This window comes from Symphalangus syndactylus, chromosome 6 (genome assembly GCF_028878055.3).
Source record: "Symphalangus syndactylus isolate Jambi chromosome 6, NHGRI_mSymSyn1-v2.1_pri, whole genome shotgun sequence".
Lineage (NCBI taxonomy): Eukaryota > Metazoa > Chordata > Mammalia > Primates > Hylobatidae > Symphalangus > Symphalangus syndactylus.
Window position 1 is genome coordinate 112,672,580 of NC_072428.2, and position 25,055 is coordinate 112,697,634.

The 25,055-nt window shown below is 35.1% G+C and overlaps 1 protein-coding gene across 20 annotated transcripts in view; it reads right to left on the reverse strand.

Annotated features, from left to right (window-relative positions):
- Nucleotides 1-25,055, reverse strand: part of CADPS2 (calcium dependent secretion activator 2) — a 565,017-nt gene that overhangs the window by 410,381 nt on the left and 129,581 nt on the right. For all 20 annotated transcript variants that reach the window (XM_055283833.2, XM_055283832.2, XM_055283827.2 and 17 more), the window contains exon 2: nucleotides 11,924-12,037. In XM_055283833.2, the coding sequence (XP_055139808.1) occupies nucleotides 11,924-12,037 (114 nt within the window). The remainder of the gene's footprint in view (nucleotides 1-11,923; nucleotides 12,038-25,055) is intronic.

A 25,055-nucleotide genomic window follows, 5' to 3' on the forward strand; every position in this document is an offset into this window, starting at 1 on the left:
AATGAAAGAGAAAAGCTTTAAATATGTCAAGGTGAAGCCAGCCCCCACTGTGACTGTGCTAACACAGGTACACGTGTTTTCTCTCAAGATCTATTCCTGAAGCCAAAGAAAAGAGAAAAAGCTTTAAAAATAGAAGCTTAATGATAAAAAGAACTATTGAGTAAATCTGACAGAGGATTAGCAAAGGACATGCACGAAAATGACTTAAGAGTAACATTTGAGCAAGCATAAAACTTATGATGCTGTCAGGGTCATAGGGTCAGGGAAATGAGATTATTTACTCTTAAAAACTGTTTTAAAAAAGAACATAAAAGAAAATTGTAACTGTAAAATTAGGAAGAGCTTCCTGATACAAAAAAAAAAAAAAAAACTGTCCACATATAAGATAGAGTTTGCTTAATGAGGTGGATAACTAACTATAGGTGTTCAAAGAAACATTACTTAACCTTAAGCTGACAAGATAAATAAAGTAAAATGAATAAAACTAAATAACTTCCTGAGGAAAGGCATTTAAAGTTAAAGAGCATTTCCCTGATTAATGAAGGAGTAATCCTGTAAAATGGAATCTGTGATCAAATGGACTTCCCCATCAGAAAGCTGCAGCAGTGCCACGGCTCAGAATTCCTCTAAGTACTAACTTGGCATTTTTTCCTCATGAAAGATACTACTTTGCTGACACTGGGTTTGGTTAAAGAACCAAGAGTATCAGAGAACCTGATAAACAAATGTGCCCTTCAAAGGATTACAAATAGATATAAGCGTAAATTCTTTCTGAATTGTGGTGCCAGTTTAAAGTATTAAGACTATGGCATAGCACAAACATAAGCATCTCAGACCTGTCAAGGTCCTACCTTTGCAATGTGTTAGCTCTAAACTGAGTACCCTTTCCTTGGGCCTGGGAATTAGAAAATGCTACACTGAAGTAAATTGCATGTGCTTCTTTCTGTTCTTGGTGGCTACCTAGCTTGGATTAAATTTCTAGGCCATTGGTGAAATTGAGAATTTATACCAGGTTTACTTGCCCACAGCCCACCTATATAGATGCACTATCTTTTTATAAGAATATACAAGCAGAAGAGAAGAATGAAGAGTTAACAGAGGTCTAGCCCTGCCCTCTACCACAAACTTGCTAAGTAGGCATGAAAAACTGACACTCTCAGTTTCACCTAAAAATACATGAAGAGAGAAGAGGAAAATGCTCAAACAAGATGATTTCCTCAGCTATCTTCAAGCAACAAAATTCTACAATCCATGCATTATCCAGTCTTCATAACAAAATGGATGCCATCAAGAATGCAGGCAACTTTACAGAACACACTCACAGGCAGCAGAAACCCAGATACTGTATACAACAATAGGAATCTCAGACATGAAAACACATTGTGCAAATTCTTAGTCAACACTTAATTTAAAATGCCATCCTTAGAATATAAGAAAATATGAGTGAAATACAATGGCTAATATCAGAAACAGCAAATACAATGTGATCTGCAGAGCTCAGTGAAAATTTAGAATATCACTTCTCATTACTGGTTATGGATTTCATCTATGAATGTGTTGACATTTTTTATCTCCTCTTGCCACAGGCTGCCAATCTTGGTTTACTTAGCGATCACCAACTCACTACAAAAAAATAGGTTTTCCAGGGCATTATTGCAAAGTTTAAAAGGTATTTCAACAGGTCAAACATCCCTTGAAATATGAAAAGTAAATTTTTCTATTCCAAAGTAAAATGACAAAAATTTTTCATCAAAATATTTAAATGCCAATCTTCCCAGCTCCTCTCTCTCTCTCTAGCTTACAAACATAAGACCAAGCAATGCAGTATATCTATCAAGGATAAAAAAATAAGGTAATTACATAAAATTTTAAAAGCCTGAAAAGGCTCTTAGTTTTTATAAAGAAACCAATAAACAACTGCAATTATTTTTAAGTAAATATGAAGAGTTGAGGTATAATGCTAGGGGAAGAAGAGAGATAAATGAAATGGAATGATACCAATCTGATAGCTGGCGGTAGAAAATTGGAGTAGATATTCCCAAATTCCTTGGGAAGAAGCTAATTTCTGAAGTCAAGTTCCTTGGTATTCTAGACTAGGAAGTAAGAGTGTGTATAAAGATTCAAAAACAATGGCCTGAAGATTTGTCCTGAAAGTAAAGTATCAAGTCATGCTCCTTTATTTGTTCTTTACATTTTTGGGGACTGCAAGAATACCCAGGATAAAGGAAAGGAGAAGTACAAAGAAACAAATTAACATTCAGACACTTATGCAACTGGAGGGAGCTTTGTTTTTATTTTTTTCAATTTTATTTATTTTAAATTTATCTTTTGATACATTATATTTGTACCCATTCATGGGGCACTTGTGATATTCTGTTATAGGCATAAGGTAACACGAATGACAATTTTCTTACATTTGTAAAGATCAAGTTAGGGTATTTGGGATGTCTATCACCCAAGTATTTATTATATTTCAAGTTGCCTCTCTTCTGTTTTGAAAAATACATCATTGTTAACTATAGGCACCCTACTCTGCTATCAAACATTAGAGCTTACTCTAACTGTATGTTTGTATCCATTACCCAACCTCACTTTACCGCCTATCCAACACCTGCTCTTCCTAGCCTCTTGTATCTATCATTCGTTTGCTACCTCCATGTGATCAACTCTCTTAGATTCTACATATGAGGGAAATCATGCAGAATTTGTCCTCCTGTGTCTGGCTTATTTCACTTAACACAATTACCTCCAGTTCAATCCATGTTGCTGCAGATGATAAGATTTCATTCTTTTTTTTATGGTCAACAGTATTCCATTGTGTATATATATCACATTATATTTATCCATTCATCTGTTGATAGACACTTAGGTTGATTCCACATCTTTGCTACTGGGAATAGTGCCACAATAAACATGAGGATGCAGGTATTCTTTTGATATGTTGATTTAATTTCCTTTGGATAAATACTAAGTGATGAGATTGCTGAATCTTGTGGTATTTCTATTTTTAATTTTTTGAGGAATCTTCATACTGTTTTCTGTAGAGGTTGTACTAGTTTACATTCCCACCAACAGTATATAAGAAATCCCTTTTCTCTACATACTTGTCAACATCTGTTATTTTTTGCCTTTTTAATAATAGCCATTCTAGCTGAGGTGGGATGATATTTCATTGTGGTTTTTATTTTTTCATATACATATTGGCCATTTATATGTCTTCTTTTGAGAAATGTCTATTTATTCCCTTTGCCCATTTTTAATGGTATTATTTGTTTTTTTACTGTTGAGTCCTTTGAGCTCCTTGTATATTCTGGATATTAGTCCCATCTTCCCCCTTCTACAGATAGGGAAAGGGTTCCAAAGCAATGGCATGAGTTGCACCAATATAATCAGCTCTTGAGTAGAACCTAAATCACAGAGGTACTAATCCACGAGGAGTGGTAACTGGAATGAAGAGGAGGAGCAGCAGAGGGAAGTATGGTGTAAACCATTGTCATCAATGATTTATAATCATGAAAACAGAATCCAAAGGAAATAAAATGAAGTGTAGTCTCTATGTGAAATGTGAACGTGTCTTTCATCCTAAGAGAACAGAAAATGAGTGAATATTGGAGGTAAGAAACTTACAAAAAATTAACGCAAAATACAAAAAACAAAAATGAAGAAAATAATCACATCATAACAGAGGGTTAAGCATCTTCTTAGTGTATAAACAATGCCTTTATGAATCAGTATTAAGAAAATGAACATGTAAATGGGACATAGGACATGAACAGATAATTCACAAAGAAATAAGAATGAGCAATATAGAAATGTTAAACTTCACTAATAGTAAATAATAATAATAATGATAAGGGAACCTAACCGTTGGCATTTATTTTACGATAATACCAAATGTGCAGGAAAAAACAGCACTCATATATGGTTATGGTAGAAAAACCTGTTACTACTTTGAGGGCAATTTGATAATCTGTATAAAGAACCTAAACAGTGCTCATCACCTATCACCCAGTAATTCTACTTGCAGAAATTTATCCAAGATAATAAATTTAGGAATATGAACAATTATTTCAGCATTTACTTTTTAATAGTAAAAAATGAAAACATAAGTGTCTAACAATAAGCAAGATATTAAATAACATTTAGATACAAGCACACGATTTATTATGCATTTACTTAAAACCATGTTTATATTGAATATCTGATATTAAAGAATGCTAATGTCATATAAACCAGATTCCAGTTTTATACATACAAAACAGAAACACCAAAATGTAAAAGGAATTGCTATAGCTATTGAAATTATATAGGCAGTATTTGTTTTCTTTTTCTCTCTTTTTATAATATACTATTTTTAGAGCAGTTTTAGGATGACAAAAACATTTCTTATTTTAAATATTTCTTAAATTCTCCAACATAAACATATACTACTTCTATTAAAAAGTGTTCTTAATATCAAAGTAGAAAATTCCTGAATTTCAAAATTCAAGACATTTTGCAAAAAAAAAGGCCAGAATTAGAATATTTTTGAGATAAAAATGAGTACTGTTCCCCAAATTTCATAATAAACATATTGAAATTTTTTTAAAAAAATTCATTGAAGGAATGAAGGAATTTGTCCCATTATAAAGCAGGAAATCTGAACAGCAAATGGTGGTGGGGGTGGGGGTGGCAACAACAAAGCTTATTTTAATAGTTTTTTGGTAACTTTTAAAAGATTAAATACCTCTCTAACTCTCATTTATTCTTTGGAACCAAAATAGAACATAAACAAATGAAAACAGTAAGAAAACTGTACATCCTTTCTGAAAAGTTGAGAACAAAGCCAAGTCACACATTTTTTTTTTTTTAAAAAAGCTCTAGCATCCATATTTTGCACAACAGCAGAACTTGAAAGTTTGTATTATGCTGAAAGCAGCTAGTAAGCTACTGTATACTGTCTTTTGGAAACCTACAAGAGAAAGACCATTTACTTTTCCACATGTCCACTGTAAATCACATTGTCATTTGTTATATTTGGATAAAGTGCACTTGAATTCTATGAAACAGAAGCAGATATCTGATGGGAAGAATAGCTTGGAAAGTAACAAATTGCAATAAACCTATGTTTACCTATCTGCAGAGTCAGCTGAAGTTTCCTAAATTGAAAAATAGACCAAAACCAAAAAATGGCCAAAAACAAAGAGCAAACACTTGTAGAATTTGTGTCCATTTTAGGACTTCCTTTAGACAATGAGGTGCTTAAAGAAAAAAAAAAAAGGTGAAGAGGGGGAAAAAAAAACCCTTCAATTAACAAAAAAGATGAAAGTACAGCAGAATCAAACAACAATTAGGAACCGTAAAATTATCAAGATTATAACTGCCAACTTTCATTAAGTAGTTAGGTATGCTACCTGCCATTTCTTTCTTCTCTTCCTATTCTGGTCCGTCCCTCTACCATCATGTCTGCCAACTTAAGTGGTTTAGATATTTGGGTCAATTTTTAATTATGCCAACCGTGTGTGTGAGAATATTGAAGAAATTTTGCAAACATATTTCTTTATTATTTTTGTTACTTATAATACTTAAGACATATTATTAAAAATATGATATAAATTATATTGTTACATAAAAATCATTATCATTCCTCAGTATATGCTTTTATGTAACATGTTGAACAGTATTCATAGTAAATATTAGTTATAACTGACATATACACACAAAGACACCCCCCACCCAAGAAAACACCACATAGAAATACCCAAAAAGATCTAATCCTGGAATAACCTAGCTGAAAGAAATTATTTCCTTTAAAAAACGTACCAAGAAGAAATGAATTTTGTCAAATAACGTGGAGAAAAAGAAATATATCTCGGGTTTCATACCAAGATCCCAGATATTAAAGTAAACCGAATATCTGAAGGTACAATCCCTATAAGAATAGACAGAAAACTTTTTTTTTTGAGATGGAGTAATTGTCTATAGATTACATAGACCTACAATCAAGATGGAAAAGGCTATTCATAAAAATCATTCAAGAAATAGCAATCATAAAGCTGAGAGAGAAAAATAATAGCAAACAGATTTTGAGAAAATGTATATACTAAGAGTATGAACATATCTTTTCAATTTAATTTGCAATACACATTTATTAGGATTGTTCATATATATAGTTGAAGAATATAATATAATATATATTCTAGGATTAGATCTTTTTGGGTATTTCTATGTGCTACTTTCTTGGGTGGGGGTGTCTTTGTAATATATATTTGTGTATAATATATATTATGTAATAAATAATTGCATATCGTTACATTATATATAATATATAATTATATATTATATATAATCCTTCAAGCCAATCCTTCAATAAACATTATATATATTATATTATATATTATGTATAATATATACAGATTCGGAAATGGCTATCACAGCTAAAGGATAGTAAACATAATAAATGAGCAAATTACCACTTAAAGATTATTAATAGTCGAAAACAGCTGCATACAGCAAACAATATATATAACATCCCTGAAAACATAAGACTTCAAATGATGTAAGAAGCCACAAAAGATCACAGAATAACTAGTTTAGAAAGAACATGAAAGGCCAACCATGCTTCATATGTATCTAGCATCTTCAAGGAAACACAAAATCATGAAATTAAGGACAATCATATTCAAAAGAAATTTCATTACAATACGAAAGTAATATTTTTAGAAAAAGAGAATCATGGAGAAAGTAAGAATATAAACAAGACCAAAATATACAGTTTCTAAATAGAGCAATAAGTACTGCAATACCCGTTCACTCAGTCATCAAGTATTCATTGAATATATTTGTGTGCTAAATTGGGGATACAATGGTAAACAGAAATGGCTCTTTCATGGAACATACATTCTAGAAGTTATAAGGTCTGTATCAATATGGTTCTGAAATGAGAATGTGAATCAAAATTATCAAGGCTGTGAACAAATGTGATCCCAAAAGAGTCAATCCTTCAAGATGGATCCCAAGTAGCTAACTAGGTTTACATTCAAATTGAGTCAAGTGGCCATTTGCTCACTAGAAGTCATACATGTTACTCTGAGTTCCCTGAAAATTCACACCTCTGTTTAACTCTGGGACTTTAGGAACTCACCTGCTCCCACCAATCAGAGCTCACCTATCTTGTCCAATCAAGGCCCAGTTAAATCAAACCAATCAGAACTTTGTTGTGTTGACCAGTCAGAGCTAAGCAAGTTTGAATCCTTTATTTGCATAAGTGGACCTGACTGGGAACCTAGTGCAAAATCTTTCACTATAAAATCACATCCCATTGCTTGAGTCAAGGATTTCTAGGCCACAGTAAGCTATGATTACATCACTGCACTCTAGGTCAGAGTGACTAAATGAGACCTTGTCTCAAAATAAATTAAATTAAAAATCAAAATTAAATAAATGAAATTCCTTTTCAGAGAACTTTTGTTCACAAGGCACAGGTTCAAAATTCAGATGTTGAAGCCCCATTCTCAGAAATTCTTATTCAACAGGTCTTGTATGGAACCTAAGAGTCTGCTTTTAGTCAGTTGTGGTGGTATGATGTTCTTAGCTCTGCTTTTCATTAGCTATGCAGTTTTGGACACGAGTCACTTAACTTCATGTGTAAGATGGGAATAACTATCTTGTTTATAAGACTCATCCTAAAATATAAACATATATTTAAATATATTTTAATTTCTCTGGTAGCTGAGATTGCTAATAGATTTTGAAGTGCCCACAGTACCTGACATAGGTATATTCAAAATGGCAACTGTGAAATAATGATAGCATACCAGAAATAGTAAAAAAAAAAAAAAAAAAAATCTGGATTCACATTTAACTCGGATGCTTACCAAATATATAACACTGGAAAAGTCATTTAACCTCTGTGAGCTTCAATTTCTATTTATGTAAAGTGTAGGTAATAATACTTGCACTGTTTATTGCAAGGAGATATTGAAAGAAGAAAAGACTTTTTTGGTAAACTATAAAAATTACTACATAAAAGTAATAATATATAAATAAAACAAAGATCATGATCATAGCAAAATATGCAAAATATACTTCCAAAAAAATGAAAGGCTTTTAGACATGAAGTCCTTGCCCACGCCTATGTCCTGAATGGTATTGCCTAGGTTTTCTTGTAGGATTTTAATGGTTTTAGGTCTAACATTTAAGTCTTTAATCCATCTTGAATTAATTTTTGTATAAGGTGTAAGGAAGGGATCCAGTTTCAGCTTTCTACATATGGCTAGCCAGTTTTCCCAGCACCATTTATTAAATAGGGAATCCTTTCCCCATTGCTTGTTTTTGTCAGGTTTGTCAAAGATCAGATAGTTGTAGATATGCGGCATCATTTCTGAGGGCTCTGTTCTGTTCCATTGATCTATGTCTCTGTTGTGGTACCAGTACCATGCTGTTTTGGTTACTGTAGCCTTGTAGTATAGTTTGAAGTCAGGTAGCGTGATGCCTCCAGCTTTGTTCTTTTGGCTTAGGATTGACTTGGCGATGCAGGCTCTTTTTGGTTCCATATGAACTTTAAAGTAGCCAAAAGCAATGGCAACAAAAGCCAAAATTGACAAATGGGATCTAATTAAACTAAAGAGCTTCTGCACAGCAAAAGAAACTACCATCAGAGTGAACAGGCAACCTATAGAATGGGAGAACAGTTTTGCAACCTACTCATCTGACAAGGGGCTAATATCCAGAATCTACAATGAACTCAAACAAATTTACAAGAAAAAAACAAACAACCCCATCAAAAAGTGGGCAAAGGACATGAACAGACACTTCTCAAAAGAAGACATTTATGCAGACAAAAAACACATGAAGAAATGCTCATCATCACTGGCCATCAGAGAAATGCAAATCAAAACCACAGTGAGATACCATCTCACACCAGTTAGAATGGCCATCATTAAAAAAATCAGGAAACAACAGGTGCTGGAGAGGATGTGGAGAAATAGGAACACTTTTACACTGTTGGTGGGACTGTAAACTAGTTCAACCATTGTGGAAGTCAGTGTGGCGATTCCTCAGGGATCTAGAGCTAGAAATACCATTTGACCCAGCCATCCCATTACTGGGTATATACCCAAAGGACTATAAATCATGCTGCTATAAAGACACATGCACATGTATGTTTGTTGCGGCACTATTCAGAATAGCAAAGACTTGGAACCAACCCAAATGTCCAACAATGATAGACTGGATTAAGAAAATGTGGCACATATACACCATGGAATACTATGCAGCCATAAAAAATGATGAGTTCATGTCCTTTGTAGGGACATGGATGAAACTGGAAAACATCATTCTCAGTAAACTATGGCAAGGACAAAAAACCAAACACCACATGTTCTCACTCATAGGTGGGAATTGAACAATGAGAACTCATGGACACAGGAAGGGGAACATCACACTCCGGGGACTGTTGTGGGGTTGGGGGAGGGGGGAGGGAACAGCATTGGGAGATACACCTAATGCTAAATGACGAGTTAATGGGTGCAGGAAATCAACATGGCACATGGATACATATGTAACAAACCTGCACATTGTGCATATGTACCCTAAAACCTAAAGTATAATAATAAAAAAAAAAAAAAAAGAAAGGCTTTTTGGGAAAAAAATTGAGAAGAAACTTTTTTACCTTATTTTTCCAACTAGATTTATTTATGTATTCATTCAAGAGTTTGTTGCGTACCAAGTGTGTACTACCTGGAAAACAGTAACGCCACAAATGCACCTCAGGAATGCAGACTCCATAATTAGCATCACAAATCTCAACACCACTTTGAGACGTGCACAAAGACAAGTTAGATATAGTTTCACAACTAAACACTAGCTGGAAATATGAACAAAAGTATAGAAAACCCTCGGTCACCAAGTCAAACCACTTCTTCAATGCTTACATCTCTTTCTGTAACAATCCTAGCAGGTAGTCATTTAATTCCACTGGTTAGCAATCCACCAATTCTAAGAGAATCATCTGGAAAGCTTTCAAAAGCATGAATTCTGTAAGTCTGATTCAGAAAGTCTGAAACAGAACCCCAGGACCTGTTTCTGTAGTATGTTTCCCAAGTGACTGTGGAGGGCCACAAGAAATCAAACTGTGATGCTATACTCAACCAATCCATTCTATTTTGGGGGCAATGCAACCAAACTCTATAGATATATTAGGTTGAAATCTTTCCCACTTCTGTTTCCAACTAAGTCCTAGTTTTACTCTTGGGATTGCATACACCACCACAAACCCAGTCTGTCCATAGGCCAAACACCCCCAGCTCCTTCAACTTACATATGGCATGTTTCAAACCTGATCACCCTAAATTTGTGCACATTTTTTATTCATATACGGTGCCCAGAAGAGAAGATAATCCTCATGTAGAACACAATGGGGATCCTCTCTCCTTCACTGGAGTTACAATATTTTTATTAGCACGGCTTCTGTGCCTTTTTTTCAATCTGTATTCTGTTGAAATGTGTGCCTTTTTCTAAACTGTGTCCACATCATATTATGCTTACTTTTAAAAACTCACTTATTTTGAAATATTTATAGGTTTACACAAAAGTTACAACGATAATACAGGGAACTCCCTCATCCCCCTGCTGACCCAATTTCAGTTTCCCTAACCTTATCATCTTAGAGTGCAGCAGTGTATTTATCAAAACTAAATATGAGCCTACTGTTTCACTGAAAACTTTATATCTTTTTAGACAGATTACTTCCCTGAGCTACATTTCCTTCATCCCAAATACAGACTTTTGGCTTTTCTTTAGTTTAAGTACATGAAGCAAATATAGAAATTTACAGTTAATACTGTAAGATTCAAATCCTGAATTTTACATGAAGAAATCTTCCTCTGACTCTTACAAGGTGAAATCTAAGGTCCTATCTGTGTTAAAATTTTGAGCTCCTATACTTGTTAAGATATTCTGAGTCAAGGTCCAGTTGGACATACCCACTCTTGACATTAGATTTATGTCATATACATATTTAGTCAGCAAAACTTCCGTTATTTCATTTAATTCAATAGGCTGAGGCTTGGGGTAAGGTAAACTTCTCTAGAGTTGCATTAATTAACCTCTGATGCATACCATCGCTATTACAAATCCAATCAGTTAACAGCACATCCGATTACTTAATATTTTTACACAAAAATATTCCTGCCTCAGGTAAGTTCAGACCCCTTGTATCTCCACATTTTCCCTTGTTTATTAGTCTAATACATATTTGCATATTATGCCTCTTCAGCTGAAAGGTGTTGAGTACCTACACAATGAAAGGAATCCATTCCCTCAAATGACTCTGAAACGCTTAGGCAAAAAGTGAGCTCTCTAAACTAACAGCTAGTGGCAACTCACTGAAGCAGTTAATGACCATGTGTGAAAACTGGTGCTCGTAGGAAATCCATAGAGAAATTCCTATGAGTCACAAGCTAGAATCAGAAGAAACAGCAGGATGGTATTGGTAGTATTATTTATTTAGGAAGCAGAGAGAATTCAATTTATCCTCTTGAAATTAGTTACTAGCTTTAATTATTATAAAGCTGAGGGAACAAAATTGCATAAGATAGCAATTTACTATTGAAATCCAGATTTAAAAGGATAATTTAGACATGTGGACCTAAAGATAGCTATAGTCAGCTGTATCAATCACTGCCAGAAGATTTTTCTAAATAATTTACTTCTCCTCAAAAGATGTGACTAATTTCGATTCTGTTTATCTCTCAAAACCAGGCTGTGGAATTAGAACTTTTAAATTGTGAAATAGAACTGACAATGCTTTCAAAAAGGTTGCAAACTCACAGCCTTCCTGTCAGACCAGCAAGCTTCTTTCAAATGAGAAAACCATAAAAATAAAAATAAAAAACCTTTTAAAATGCATCAGAAAGCCAAAAACAAAGCTCTTCAAACTTACCTCATAATAACTCCGAACTGCGTTGCAAAATGCTTCATCAGCTACAATTTGGGTTTCCCCATTAAGGAAGGCTTGGAACCGTTCTTTCAGTAACTGCAACTGTTGTTTGTTAAGCTACAAGAAAAAGAGAAAATAAGCAGATAAACTGGCCAGTACATGAAAAAAAAAATGACTATTAAAAATCATATTTGCTGTATATTAGATTTCACATCTAGAATTAACTTTATAGTAAAGAAAAATAAAAGCTAAAATATCCTACTACTTGTCCTAATGGTTAGACCTTATTTGAGATGGAGTCAAGCTCTGTCATCCAGGCTGGAGTGCAGTAGTGCAATCTCGGCTCACTGCAGCCTCCACCTCCAGGGTTCAAGCGATTCTCCTGCCTCAGACTCCTGAGTAGCTGGCATTATGGTGCCTGCCATCACGTCTTGCTAATTTTTGTATTTTTAGTAGAGATGTTGGCCAGACTGGTCTCAAACTCCTAACCTCAAATGATCCGCCTGCCTTGGCCTCCTAGTGTGCTGGGATTACAGGCATGAGCCACTGCACCCAGACACTAATGGTTAGACTTTAAAACATTTCCAAGTCATTTCATGTACTCTGTAATCCTGATATGGAAGTGGAATCCAAATTTCTACTCCAAATTTCCAGAATCCCGATATGCAAGTGGAATCCAAGTTTCTACCCCAAATTTCCAGAATTCTTGTGATTGCCACACCAGTTTCTTTATAGAGACAGGGAAATTATAAAATTTGGATAAGAAATTAACTAATAGTTAATAATATTATACAAAATTGCCAGCTGTTCTAAACAGAGAAAGTAGAGAAGAGCTTAGGGATGCCTTGAACAAGAGGTAATAGGAAGAAAGACTGAAAAGACAGAATGGACCCTAAGAAAGATCCCTCTGGAAAGAACAACCATTGCATGCCAAAATTTGGATTCCATGAACAAACATACATCAATACCCGGGTTTAGATAAATGAAGGAATAATAAGGAGAAGACAAAGAAGACAAATCCAAAAGAGAACAGAGAAGCAACAGGTAGGCAGTGAATATGTCTTTGAGCACATAGGAGAAAACGCTCTGAACTGGGGAAGTTTACAACCAGGGGTCCTTACCCTGGGTCTAGCTTCCATAATTAATACAGAGGGTGAATTAGATAGGAAATGTGACTTATCAATCATGTCCTCTAGTCATCAACTACAAGCAGAGTGAGCTACTTAATTTGTAGGGCCCAGTGCAAAATAAAAATAAGGAGCTTCTTAGTAAAAATATTAACAATTTCAAGACAGCAGGAACAGAGAGCATTAAGCTGAGTGCAGAGCCTTTCTAGGCACTAAGCCCTGCACAACTGCACACACAGGGGCATGTACTTCACTAGAAATAAGGCATCTTAGATCTTAGGTAATGCAGAAGCTTTTTTTTTTTATGCTTAAGTGGAGAGAAAACAACATAGTCTTGGAGATAAAACAACAAATTCCAAAATACATAAGAAACAGCAAAGGAATGATCCTTTCATTTCATTCGATCCTAATCAGACTTTATTAACAAACTCATTCCAGTTCTGGAATCTACAGAGGGATGTAAAGCATCTGGAAACATACTGAGGATAAAATAATTAAAGGATTAGGAAGACTAAACAAACTGGTATGACTTGGCTTCAAAAAGAAGGCTGATGTGAAGTAAGTATAAATCTGTTCAAACGGCTTATTAAACTGCCATTCAAATATAAGGAAGGCAGGCTCTTTCAAAAAATGGGTTTTATTTAGGACTCTAACAAATAAGACAGTTTGTAAATAAACTGTAGCTAGGAGTAACAGAGTGATTTTTAAAAAATTTTAAAAAGTGTCCTATTGTACCCGGGGGGGGAAAAAAAAAAACTTTTGCCATGGGCAGTGAAGAAAGAAGAACATTCCATTTCTTTACTAAGGTTATCTCCTTCATTTTAGAGGAAGCTTAGCCAAGCTGAGATGCAGGAACATCATCATTATATTACAATCTCCATTTCTGTAATATTAAGAAAATGGAAGCAGGGACCTTTTTTATGGGTTCGTACTAGCAACGCAAATTAAGTTCATGACTTTAGCTCTCTAAGCATGATTCACAAAAGGGACCACATGGAAATGGGACAGCAATTGCTGAGAGTGAGGCAGCTGAAAGCACTATAGTTACTAAGCTCTGGGAATGCCAAGAAGAGCTTCTCCTTGCAAGCCAAGTGAAATAACTGCAATGGAAATGTATGCAAAGAATGACAATGAACTGAAGGAGATCTTACTGATCACTTGTGCCAACTCCTTTGCTTGATAAATAAAATACATACTCTTCAAAAACTAGAACCTGTGTTTTTTTATTCAATTTTATTTTCATCTTTTTTGTTCTTTAAAACTCTTCTAAACTACCATATTTGCAATTTCCACATCATTAGTATTTAAGTTCCACTATTATAACAGTGAGTTACTCTTTGGTAATTACAGTGTAGAAAATTCATGGATATGAATCAAGGAAAGGAGGTTTGGGCAAATCATCTTCTTGGAAGCTCCAACAAAGTTGATATAGTTCGCAAAATATGCCAGAGGCACCTGGCTAAATGTCAAACTTCAACATTTTTATCAATAGAGGATACTGCAGTTACATTTAAGACATAAAATGGATCAAATATGACAATTACACACAAAAAGCAAATAAATGAATACTTTATTAGCATAAAGAAGAAGTCTACATTTTTACATAGGCAAGATGGGGCAGGAAAAGAAAACTAAACTTAAAAGCTAGCACTGGGGATAGCTGTCAGAAAACAGTTTCCTAAAAGCTATTTGCATTATCAAGATAAACCAGACTGTATACCAAGAGATAGACCAGTGGAACAGATCGAAGAAACAGACCGAAATACAATCAGAAACGTACTATAAAACACCTATATAGCAACTCAAATCAGTAGTAATGGATGGTCTACTCAATGAATGGTGTTAAAATAATATAAAAGATGTTCCACCTCATGTCATCAGGGAAATGCAAATTAAAATAATGAGATTTACTACAAACCCATTAGAATGAACAAAATCCAGAACACAGAAAACACTTGATGCTGGCAAGGATATAGACCACAGGAACTCTCATTCTTTGCTACTGGAAAGCAAAATGGTATAGCTACTTTGTAAAACAGGTTGATGGTTTCTTACAAACTAATACACTTCTATCATATGATCCAGTAATCACAGTCCTTAGTACTTACCCAAATAAGTTGGAAATTTATGTCCACACAAGTATCTGTACACAAATGTTTAAAGTAGCTTTTTTCATAATTGCAAAACTTCAGTAGATGAATGGAAAAACTCGGGTACATCCAACAATGGAATATTATTTAGCAAGTAATGAAATAAGCCATCAAGCCATGGAAAGACATGGAGGAACCTTAAATGCTTATTACTATGTAAAAGCAGCCAATGTAAAAAGGCTACATACTGTACGACTCCAACGATATGACATTCTGGACAAGGCAAAGCTATGGAGACAGTAGAAAGATCAGCTGTTGATAACAGTGTAGGCTATGCATGTGTGGGGGCAGGATATATATGGGAAATTTCTGTACCATCCACTCAAGCTCAATTTTGTTGTGAAACTAAAATTTCTTAAAAAAATAAACTCTATTAAAAATATTGAAATGTCATCAATTTATTTGCATTAAAAATAAATTTTACATGGCAAAAAATACCATAAGCAAAATAGGAAAAGATTAACTAGAAAAAAAATACTTGCAACTCATTACCCAAAGAGTTCATTTCTAAGCATATAGAGAGTTCCTAGAAATGGATAAGAACATCACAAAAAAACCAACCGAAAAATGGACAAAATTGATATGTTCAGATAAAAGACTCTTAATCCATGAAAACAAGCCTACATTCATAAAAAGAATACAAATTAAAACTGTATGAGAAGCCATTTGAAAGGTACATATCCTTGGAATCAGCAATTCCACTTTGAGATCGGATCAATACTACAGATATACCTGCACATGTGAGAAATGACATGTGTAGAATGTTATTTACCACATAATTCTTAATTGCAAAAAACATGGAAAATAACCTAAATGTTCATATATAGGAGACTATGCCACATCTATAAACAGTGGTATACTATTCATTGCATTAAAAGAATGTAAACATTCTCTATGTACTGATTTTAAATATTTTAAGAATATCTTGGGGCAGAAAGCAAGTTATAGAACAGCAGTTAAAATAAGTCACCACTCACATAGAAAATGGACAAATAACATGTATGTGAATTTGCTTCCATATATAGATAGAAACTAGGGAAAAAGGATGGCTGTGGGAATTGGACAGACAGAAAATATAGGTAAAAGAGATTTTTCAACATTAGCACTTTATTCATTTTGAGTTTTGAAGTGAAACAACCCTTAAAATAAGCTATAACAGCAGCTTTGTACATCTTGAAACTCAAAACAGTTATGAAGCACTGTGAATAGCTTACATCCTATCCTACACAGAGACTGGATCCACCAATTTTTTCCATTCTCCTTTCAGGTAAAAAAAAAAAAAAAAAAACTTACGTTGACTCTGTGTCTATGTTTTTAAATATTACAATCTTGAGGATTTCAAAAAAGCTTAGACCAAGATTGTCAGAAAATAACCACAGTAATCATCCTATTCAACATTCTAATCAACACATTAATCTGTACAAAATCTACGAAAGTAGACTTTCAGATTCCAGTTGGGCCTATTAATACACACATATATACATACATCCTTTTATTATCTCAGTGCATCCTATTCTAATTTGGGACAATTATAAAAATTGAAATCAGTGTCCCTATGGCTTCCATACACCTCTAGTACTATGCACTATCTAAGACAAAACAGACGATTACTTTCATTCTTTAATATAGCAGTTCAAGACTTTGAGGACAAAAAAAAAATGATTATTTAAGAGTTTTCTCTTTTCTAGAATAAATTTTGCCAGTTCGCTCCAATATCCTGGGTACTCTCCTAAGGATAAATTCCAGTTTGCCATAAAATCACCATGTTAAATAAAACTAAGTATGATGGATACTTGGATGAAATGGATCATAAGTTCTGAGTTTACAGATGTGCAGAGTTGCTATTATAGCTTTTTTTTTAAATCTAAACAAGCTGGGCGCAGTGGCTCATGCCTGTAATCCCAGCACTTTGGGAGGCCAAGGCAGGCGGATCACCTAAGGTCAGGAGTTCGAGACCAGCATGGCCAACATGGTGAAACCCCGTCTCTACTTAAAAAAAAAATACAAAAATTAGCCGGGTGTGGTGGCATGTTCCTGTAGTCCCAGATACTTGGGAGACTAAGGCAGAAGAATCGCTTGAACCCGAGAGGCGGAGGTTGCAGTGAGCCAAGATCATGCCACTGCACTCCAGCCTGGGTGACAGAGGAGACTCCATCTCAAAAAAAAAAAAAAAAAAAAAAAACCGAAATTAATTAAAAAATATAATAATGTCCTTTGATATAAAAATTCAAAAGGAAAACACTTTGAAAACTATAAGATTAAGCAAATGAAACTCACTACAATAGCAACGTCCCTCTTAAAATGTACTAGATAGACTGATCACCATTCTCTTAGGATAGTGTGGCCAACAGAGAGGCAAGTGGGAGGGCCACTTCCCACATTCTAAGCATTCTATGTCTATTAATTCAAACTAAAAACCAATTAACTCTTCTTGGCAGTCACATCAACTGACTCACATTGTGCTTATAATCAACAAAAACTTCTAAAACATTCTTACATGTGCCTCAGTGAGCCATGTTCCATCTTGCTAGATGTATTTGAGCCACTGTTCTAGTTAAGAATTTTTTTTGGAATTCTGATTCCTTCACCTGATGACTACAGAGCTCTCTTAGCTTTGTTACAATCACTAACATAATAACATATTATCCATAGTCTCCTCCAGGTCGTTTTAAAAATATTCACCAGTTCAGGATTAACGAAAGAATCCTGAATCCTGACATTATATATACTCCTTCAGTTTAACATAATCTATCAATAAATATTATCTGCGGCAGTTGATTATTATTTGGCATATGTTTTAATTTTGTCTTCAGACTACCATATTTACCAATGAATAAAATATGTTTAAATATGAAGGAAAATTTGACCAGCAGAAATTATCTATCAGGAATTTATAAGGCACATTCTATATAAAACTAAATTGCAGAAACTTAACTAAAACATAAATATCATTGCAAACATCTAAATACAACCAACAGATTAGCCTTGTAAAAAGAAAAAACTAAATTTTATAAATCTGACCTGGCTGTGATACTTCATCCACAATAATAACTGTCACCAGAAAAAACACTTAGATTCTAGGGTTCAGAGGTGTCTCATTTTTCTTATTCTTTCATATTCAAATTAGATTTCATCCTTTTCATTCTAAATCATGGATCAACTAAAGACTTAAGCCAGGATTTATACTACTGCAGGAGACCAGCCAATATGCAACCCAGGAACCTAGCAACCATGGCTGTATGGAGCCTGCCCTGACCTGCAGAACCCATCAGGAGTCTCAGTACTTACAGTGGAAGCTGTGTGACATCCTAGCAAGTAAAGGTGGTCACGGTCAGATTCCACAGCAAAGTGGCAGAAAACTTGTGAGTTCCTCCAGGATTGGGGCGTGGGTGTGCATTTACCTCATGTCAAAGAGTAGTAAAAATGAGAAAGGTTTTTCAAAAAGGTAAAATGCTTTACTCTAGGAACGAATGTTTCTTAAAATTCACAAAGGCATAGCTTTAAGGTTTGTCAATTAAAGAAAGATATTAATAGGAAAACACTAAAGGATCAGTACTATTTTCTTCTTCCCTTCCTATCAACACTGTCAAAAACAGCTACATCAAACCCCTGATGCAAAATCATCAGTGCCTTCCATGTTTTTGAAATAACAATGCATCCCAAGCTGTATATCGGAATAATAGGGGGTTCCAGCTACGTCTCATACACTATAAATACTGTGGGATGTGCTGATATTATCAGTGTCCTATTCAAATAAACTTTCCTGTCCTCTTCCATAAGCACAGATATTTGGGTCAGTGAATAAATATGCCCGTCTAATTCTACCAATACCAGGTTCACTTGATAGGTATAGACATGGTCAAATGACCAAGTTAAAACCAACCAGATGTAAGCAAATGTATGCCTGACTTCCAGGAAACTGTAACAGGTGGCTAAAGTAAACATATTTTGCTGCTTTCTCTTTTTTCTTTTCCTGCTGAATGGAATTTCATGTGCTACCTGAAGTGTCACCTTGATTCATGAAGATGGTGAGGTGGCAAGATAAAAAATGCCTCACACCACAGACTGGAGCAGCATTGCCACCCTAGACCACCTACTTCCCAACTTCCTTGACATGAGAGAGAAAACCTCCATACATCCTGACCACTCTTATTGGGACTTATTGGTAATATGCAGTTAACAGTAATATGGTATTAAGTCCTAACTAATAAAAAGTAATAAAAAATCCAATGAGGTACCGTACCTAACCAGAGGGAAAATACCATGGTATTATCGTGTGTTTTTTTGTAAGTAAAGTTCATCTTAATTTATTCTAAAACATTTTTCCATGCTATTTCATATGAAAAACTCCTTATCCAATGAACTTGCCCCAGTGAACAGCAAACACTTAAGCTGGCTGGATATAGATTGAAAACAAAGTTATTTTGGCAAACCGAATTCCATTGTCACACAGTGTTGACAGGATGATTTAAAAGCCCAAAATTTATAAACACCATATTAATATGTTTTATAATAAAATGTAAACGAAGTGATAAGTACAGAACAGCAAACTCCCATTGCATGGTGGACAAATGGACGTCAACCCAGTCTAGGCTCACTCAGCACTAAGTGAATGACGCCCACCCACATTCTCATTGACCTCCCAGTCCAATTCAAACCTCAGCAAAATTACATGTCATCATGGCATCATCTGGGGTGGGCAGGGAGCTGGTGAATGCTAAGCTCCAAATGTTAAATCCATGAATTATTCCATGAGTTTCCTTGTCATGTTCTACTGACCACATTCCATGTACATCTCATTTTTCTTTTTCTTTTTTTACTTTATTGAACTATAACTGACAAGTAAAAACATAAACATTTAAGGTATACAAAGTATACAATGTTTTGATATAAGTTACACTGTTAATTAAAACTAAGCTAATTAACACACCCATCATCTTACCATCACCTTTTGTGTGTGTGTGTGTGTGTGTGTGTGTGTGTGCGCGCGCGCACGCATGCGCATGGCAGGAGCGGTGAGAACACTTAAGGTCTACTCTTAGCAAATTTCAAATATAAAATATATTATTATTAATTATAGTCACTATGCTGTACACTAGATCCCCAGAACATTTTCATCCCGCATAATTGAAACTTCACCCTCTTCTAACATGTCTCATTAATCTTCTTAAAATTCTCTATATTTCTTACAAAGGATGAAACTAAGCTCAAAGAAGTTAAGGATCTTACTTAACCTCACATCTAGTAAGAAACAGGGATAGAATTTCAACCAGCATCTTAATCCCAAAGCCTATATTCTTTCAGATTATCATATTATTCCATTTCCCTCATAGCTACAGACTTCTTTCAATAAAAGGTGTTTATCCCTATGCAATGTGTTGTATACAGCTTGTATGCATTTATTTGCTTATTATTTAAGTCTTTCCATTAGAACAAAAGCGGCTTTTGTTATAGATAAGGACTAGCACATAGAATATCCTCATTTTTTTTAAAGAATGAATAAATGAAGTAAGGGAAAGCAAATATCAGTTGGTTGCTATAAAACTATTCCCTACTAGGATAGCTACATCCTCTATTCTCATGCTTGCCTGACCCCACAAAAAAGTCAGTTTATCATGCAATAATAAAAATTCCAGATAATTTCAACACACCACAATGGATCAGAAAAGTCTATCATAGATACCTTAACCTATTTTATTAATTAGTAAGTTTATGTATTACTAATGGGGAAGTAGAAATAATAAGAGTTCTGAAGTCAGACTACTTCTGTTTTTATCCAAGATTTCCCCACAAGTTGTAGGGTCTTAAGCAGGTCCCTTAACCTCAGTGCCTCAAGTTCATCATCTATATAATAAGGCAGTAACAATACACATCTAATAGGGCTGTTGCATTAAATGATAGAATAAAAGTACTTAACACATATTAAATGCTTTATTATTGCTATGATTTTAGAAATACATGGTCATTTTATTTCAGCAATTTCAGAAGCCACAAACAAAAACAAATATTAAGATGGATGCCAGTGAATAATTAACAATAGATGGATCCACAGTTGTGCTGTCCAACACAGTGGTCACTAACCACATGCGCTATTGAGCACTTGAAATGTGGCTAATCCAAGTTAACATACGTTTTAAGTTTGAAATACCAGATTTCAAACATTCAGAACCACAAAAAAAAGAATAAAAAGTACCCCCCAACCCCCACATTATAGATAAGAAAACAGACTTAGAGGTTAAGATACAGACCCAGTTAGGTCACAGAACTGGGAGCCTAACCTAGGTTTCCTGAACCCCAATCCAGTTATTACTCTATCACTGGAGTGTCCAATCTTTTGGCTTCCCTGGGCCACACTGGAAGAAGCAGATTGTCTTGGGCCACATGTAAAATACACTAACACTAATGACAGCTGATGAGCTAAAACACACACACACACACACACACACCGTTTTAAAGTTTACAAATTTGTGTTGGGCCACATCAAAAGCCATCCTGGGCCACATGCGACCTGTGGGCCGGACAAGCTTGCTCTATCACTACATTCTCCTTACCCACTGGTATATTCTTATTTGATTCTATGTCTTCATTCACCTGAGCCTTACAAATGATAATCAAGGTAAGTGCTGAGGAGTTATTTAACAGGACTCTCTCTGAACATAGTAATAAGTAACTAAGAGAGAAAAATTGGCAAGTCTTGTTGGTCATTATCTTCCAAAATTCTGCTTTAGGACTCTCTTATTCATTGACAGCATCTGCCTCACTCACTTCTCTGAGAGGGAAAAGGACCATGATGATAGCCTCTAATGGTCCCCACTAACAATATAACCTCATCAAAAGCAAATGTAAACCAATTATCACAAATAGCAGCCTGAGTGATCTCTGTGGTAAACAGCAATTGAGAGATGACTGTGGAGGTAGAGACTTGAAGAGAAATAGAAACTTTAATGAGTCATTCTGAGAAGTTCTCATTGCAATCAAAAGTCATTCCCCTCAACACCCAGCCACCCATTAAGGTCTGACAAAATCCAGGAGGTTTTGCAAACAAGTCTTCTCAGACATGTGCTATGGAAAAAGGGAGGGGAGGGAAGGAAGCTCAACACACGCTGTGACCCTTTACCGTCCTACAAAATAGAAAACAGAGCCTGTCATAAGCCAGAGAAAATTTCTAGCCAACGCTTTTCTACAAATAATTCCAGTGGACTATGTCAAGTTAAATAATGAGGGACTCATCCTCTAGAAACAGTATGATTCCCCCTTGACCACCCTTAATATATGTCTAATGTAACAACTAGTCATAATAGCTAACATTTATTGACCATTTACTACACACACAGCACAATTCTAACCTCTTTACATAGATTATTTTAATGTCAGCTCCCTATAAGGTGGGTTCAATGTTTTTTTCCAAATGAAGAAGCTAAGGCCAGAGAATTTAAGTTACCCAGTTCACAAAATCTGGGGGCAGAACCAGGTACATCTGACTGATATGCTCTTAGCCACTGGCTACGCTTGGGGCCAATCACATGATTTAATCAGCTTGAAGAGGTAAAAGCTCCTCTCCTCCCCATTTAACTTCAAAACACCATCCCATTCATGTTGTTTACGTGATTGTGCCTTTGCACACAGTTTGCTTCCTCTGCCTAGAATACCATAGAACCTAATTAAGATGACACCTCCAAGAAATCTCCTTCTTTCTGCTGCCCCCAAATTATGCCATCTTATCCTCTTTGTGCCACTTCTGTACCTCACACATACATCTGTCACTTGCTTATGTGGCCTTTTCCTTAATAGGATGCAGATTTCTTCAACGCAGATGCCAATCTTCAATATACCCCACCTTAAGTACAGTGTTTGCTGGTGTGAATCATCTACAGTAGAAGAAAATTCACTATTCACTATTACTTTTTGAAGAATATATCTTGTCATAACCATTGAACAAAGACTGTAGCACTGAAGCAAGTAAGTGAAGAGGAGGGAGCAGACAAAGCCTAAGAAAAGAATTCTAAGATAGCTGTATGTTGTCCAAATAATAAGTTCATGGACAGACTCAATGAGGCCAGAAGAAGAGCAAAGGATTTCTTTGCTGAGATGCAGCATGGGTAGCTCTGTTTTGTAGATGATATCACTCTCAGGCAGGAAGAACTTTGTGCCTCAGTACCATCTGGCATTTCATGGCACAGTTCCATATGCCAAAGCCATATTTGCAAGAAACAGTGACTTTATGTTTATCACAAAGTATTCCGACAGCCTCAGGAGGAGACAACTGTGAGCCAGTGTAAAAGCTTAAAGATGCTGACCAACTCATGCCACACAATGGCCTTTTCCAGTAGGTAGTAAGTGGTTTAACAGAGTTGCTTTCAGAAGAAGAAAATATGACATAAAATTACTTTCCTCAGAAATGTCTGAAGTTTTTGCTTTCTTTCCTGACCAGGTATTACATGGATAAGAAGTGGCTATCTGCAAAAGAAGAAAAGTAGCAGCAGAAGGCAAGGGACTTTCAGCTCATCATCTTTGTGCACCATCCCTCTAGGATAAGGAGTGGCAGACTCTCAATATGATAAACATTAAGGTCTATCTTACACCTTTAATGTAGTTAGGATGCTTTTCACTGAAAGTAATAGAATCCCCAACTCAAAACGCCCTGTTAAACAATAAGGGGGTGGGGGAGGGATTATTATCAGATGTCTCAAAAAGTACAAAAGTAAGAGAGTTCCAGAGTTAGTTAATTTAACTCTTAAGTGAAGTATTTCAGGGCCCAGGCCTTTTCCACCTGTCTACATTCTCCACATGCTAGCTTTTGTGTTCTAGTTTACTGCCTCCAAAGAAATCCACATTAACTCTGTGCAAAGCATCCTCATACAATAATAAACCAAAACTGAAGAAGGAAATAATTTTATTCTAAGAAAAAGGGAGAAAATTCTCCCAGAATCAGCATCCTCCTTCTATCATATTTTCTCCCATGTATCACTGAAGAATTGATTCAAGTGTGCATTCCTAAAGAAATCAATGGGTAAGGGAAATGGAATATCACGACTGACCAATCAAGATTCACTCTGAGGACTCAAGAGGAACCCAGCCACCCATGTGTAATAATGGGTGCCTAATAGCTGAATAAAACCAAGGATTTGTGAAAGAAGGGTAGCCAGAGAACAGCTCCTGGGTAGGCAACTAGCACTGCTGCTCTGTCCTGGCCTATCCAGTAAGGAGACCTGAACTAGTAAACTGTACATAAAAGACTGAGACTACCACCTTCTAATAGCTAACTAGACATTTCCCTAACAAATAACAAAATTCTGCTCAGTACCTAAAACAGAAACATTAGCTGCAACCCACTTTAAAATAACTCATTTCAAGTAAATTATATTGATTAGTTATTGCATTTATATTCATGCATTTAGGGACATAAAATGCAAGGATCTTATTGCTCCTTTTATAATAAAAATCATTTTATATTTATTACCTTCTTTAAACTTACCAAATTTTGGTGGCAAAAATGCCACGCTACCTTCAATACATCATTGTTAACAAATTTACATTAGCAAATTCAAGGATTTGTGAAGATTAAACAGATAAAAGCCCTCTTCAGGATTGGCATTAAAAAAACTGGGTATCTACATTAGGGTGACATAAATATGTGCTTCAGATTTTTAATTCTAAAAGCAATTCTGATTATACATACAGAATGCTGCTAATAAGAAAAGGCAAATTTTTAGTACATTTGTTCACCTGTGAGGTAAAAAAAAAAAAAAAAAGAAAAAAAAAAGAGACAGAGAGTATATAACTTTCCCAGGAAGAGGGACAAGAAAATGGAAGTTTATTCTATCAGTTACAAAGTTATCATTCAAGTAATTATCAAGG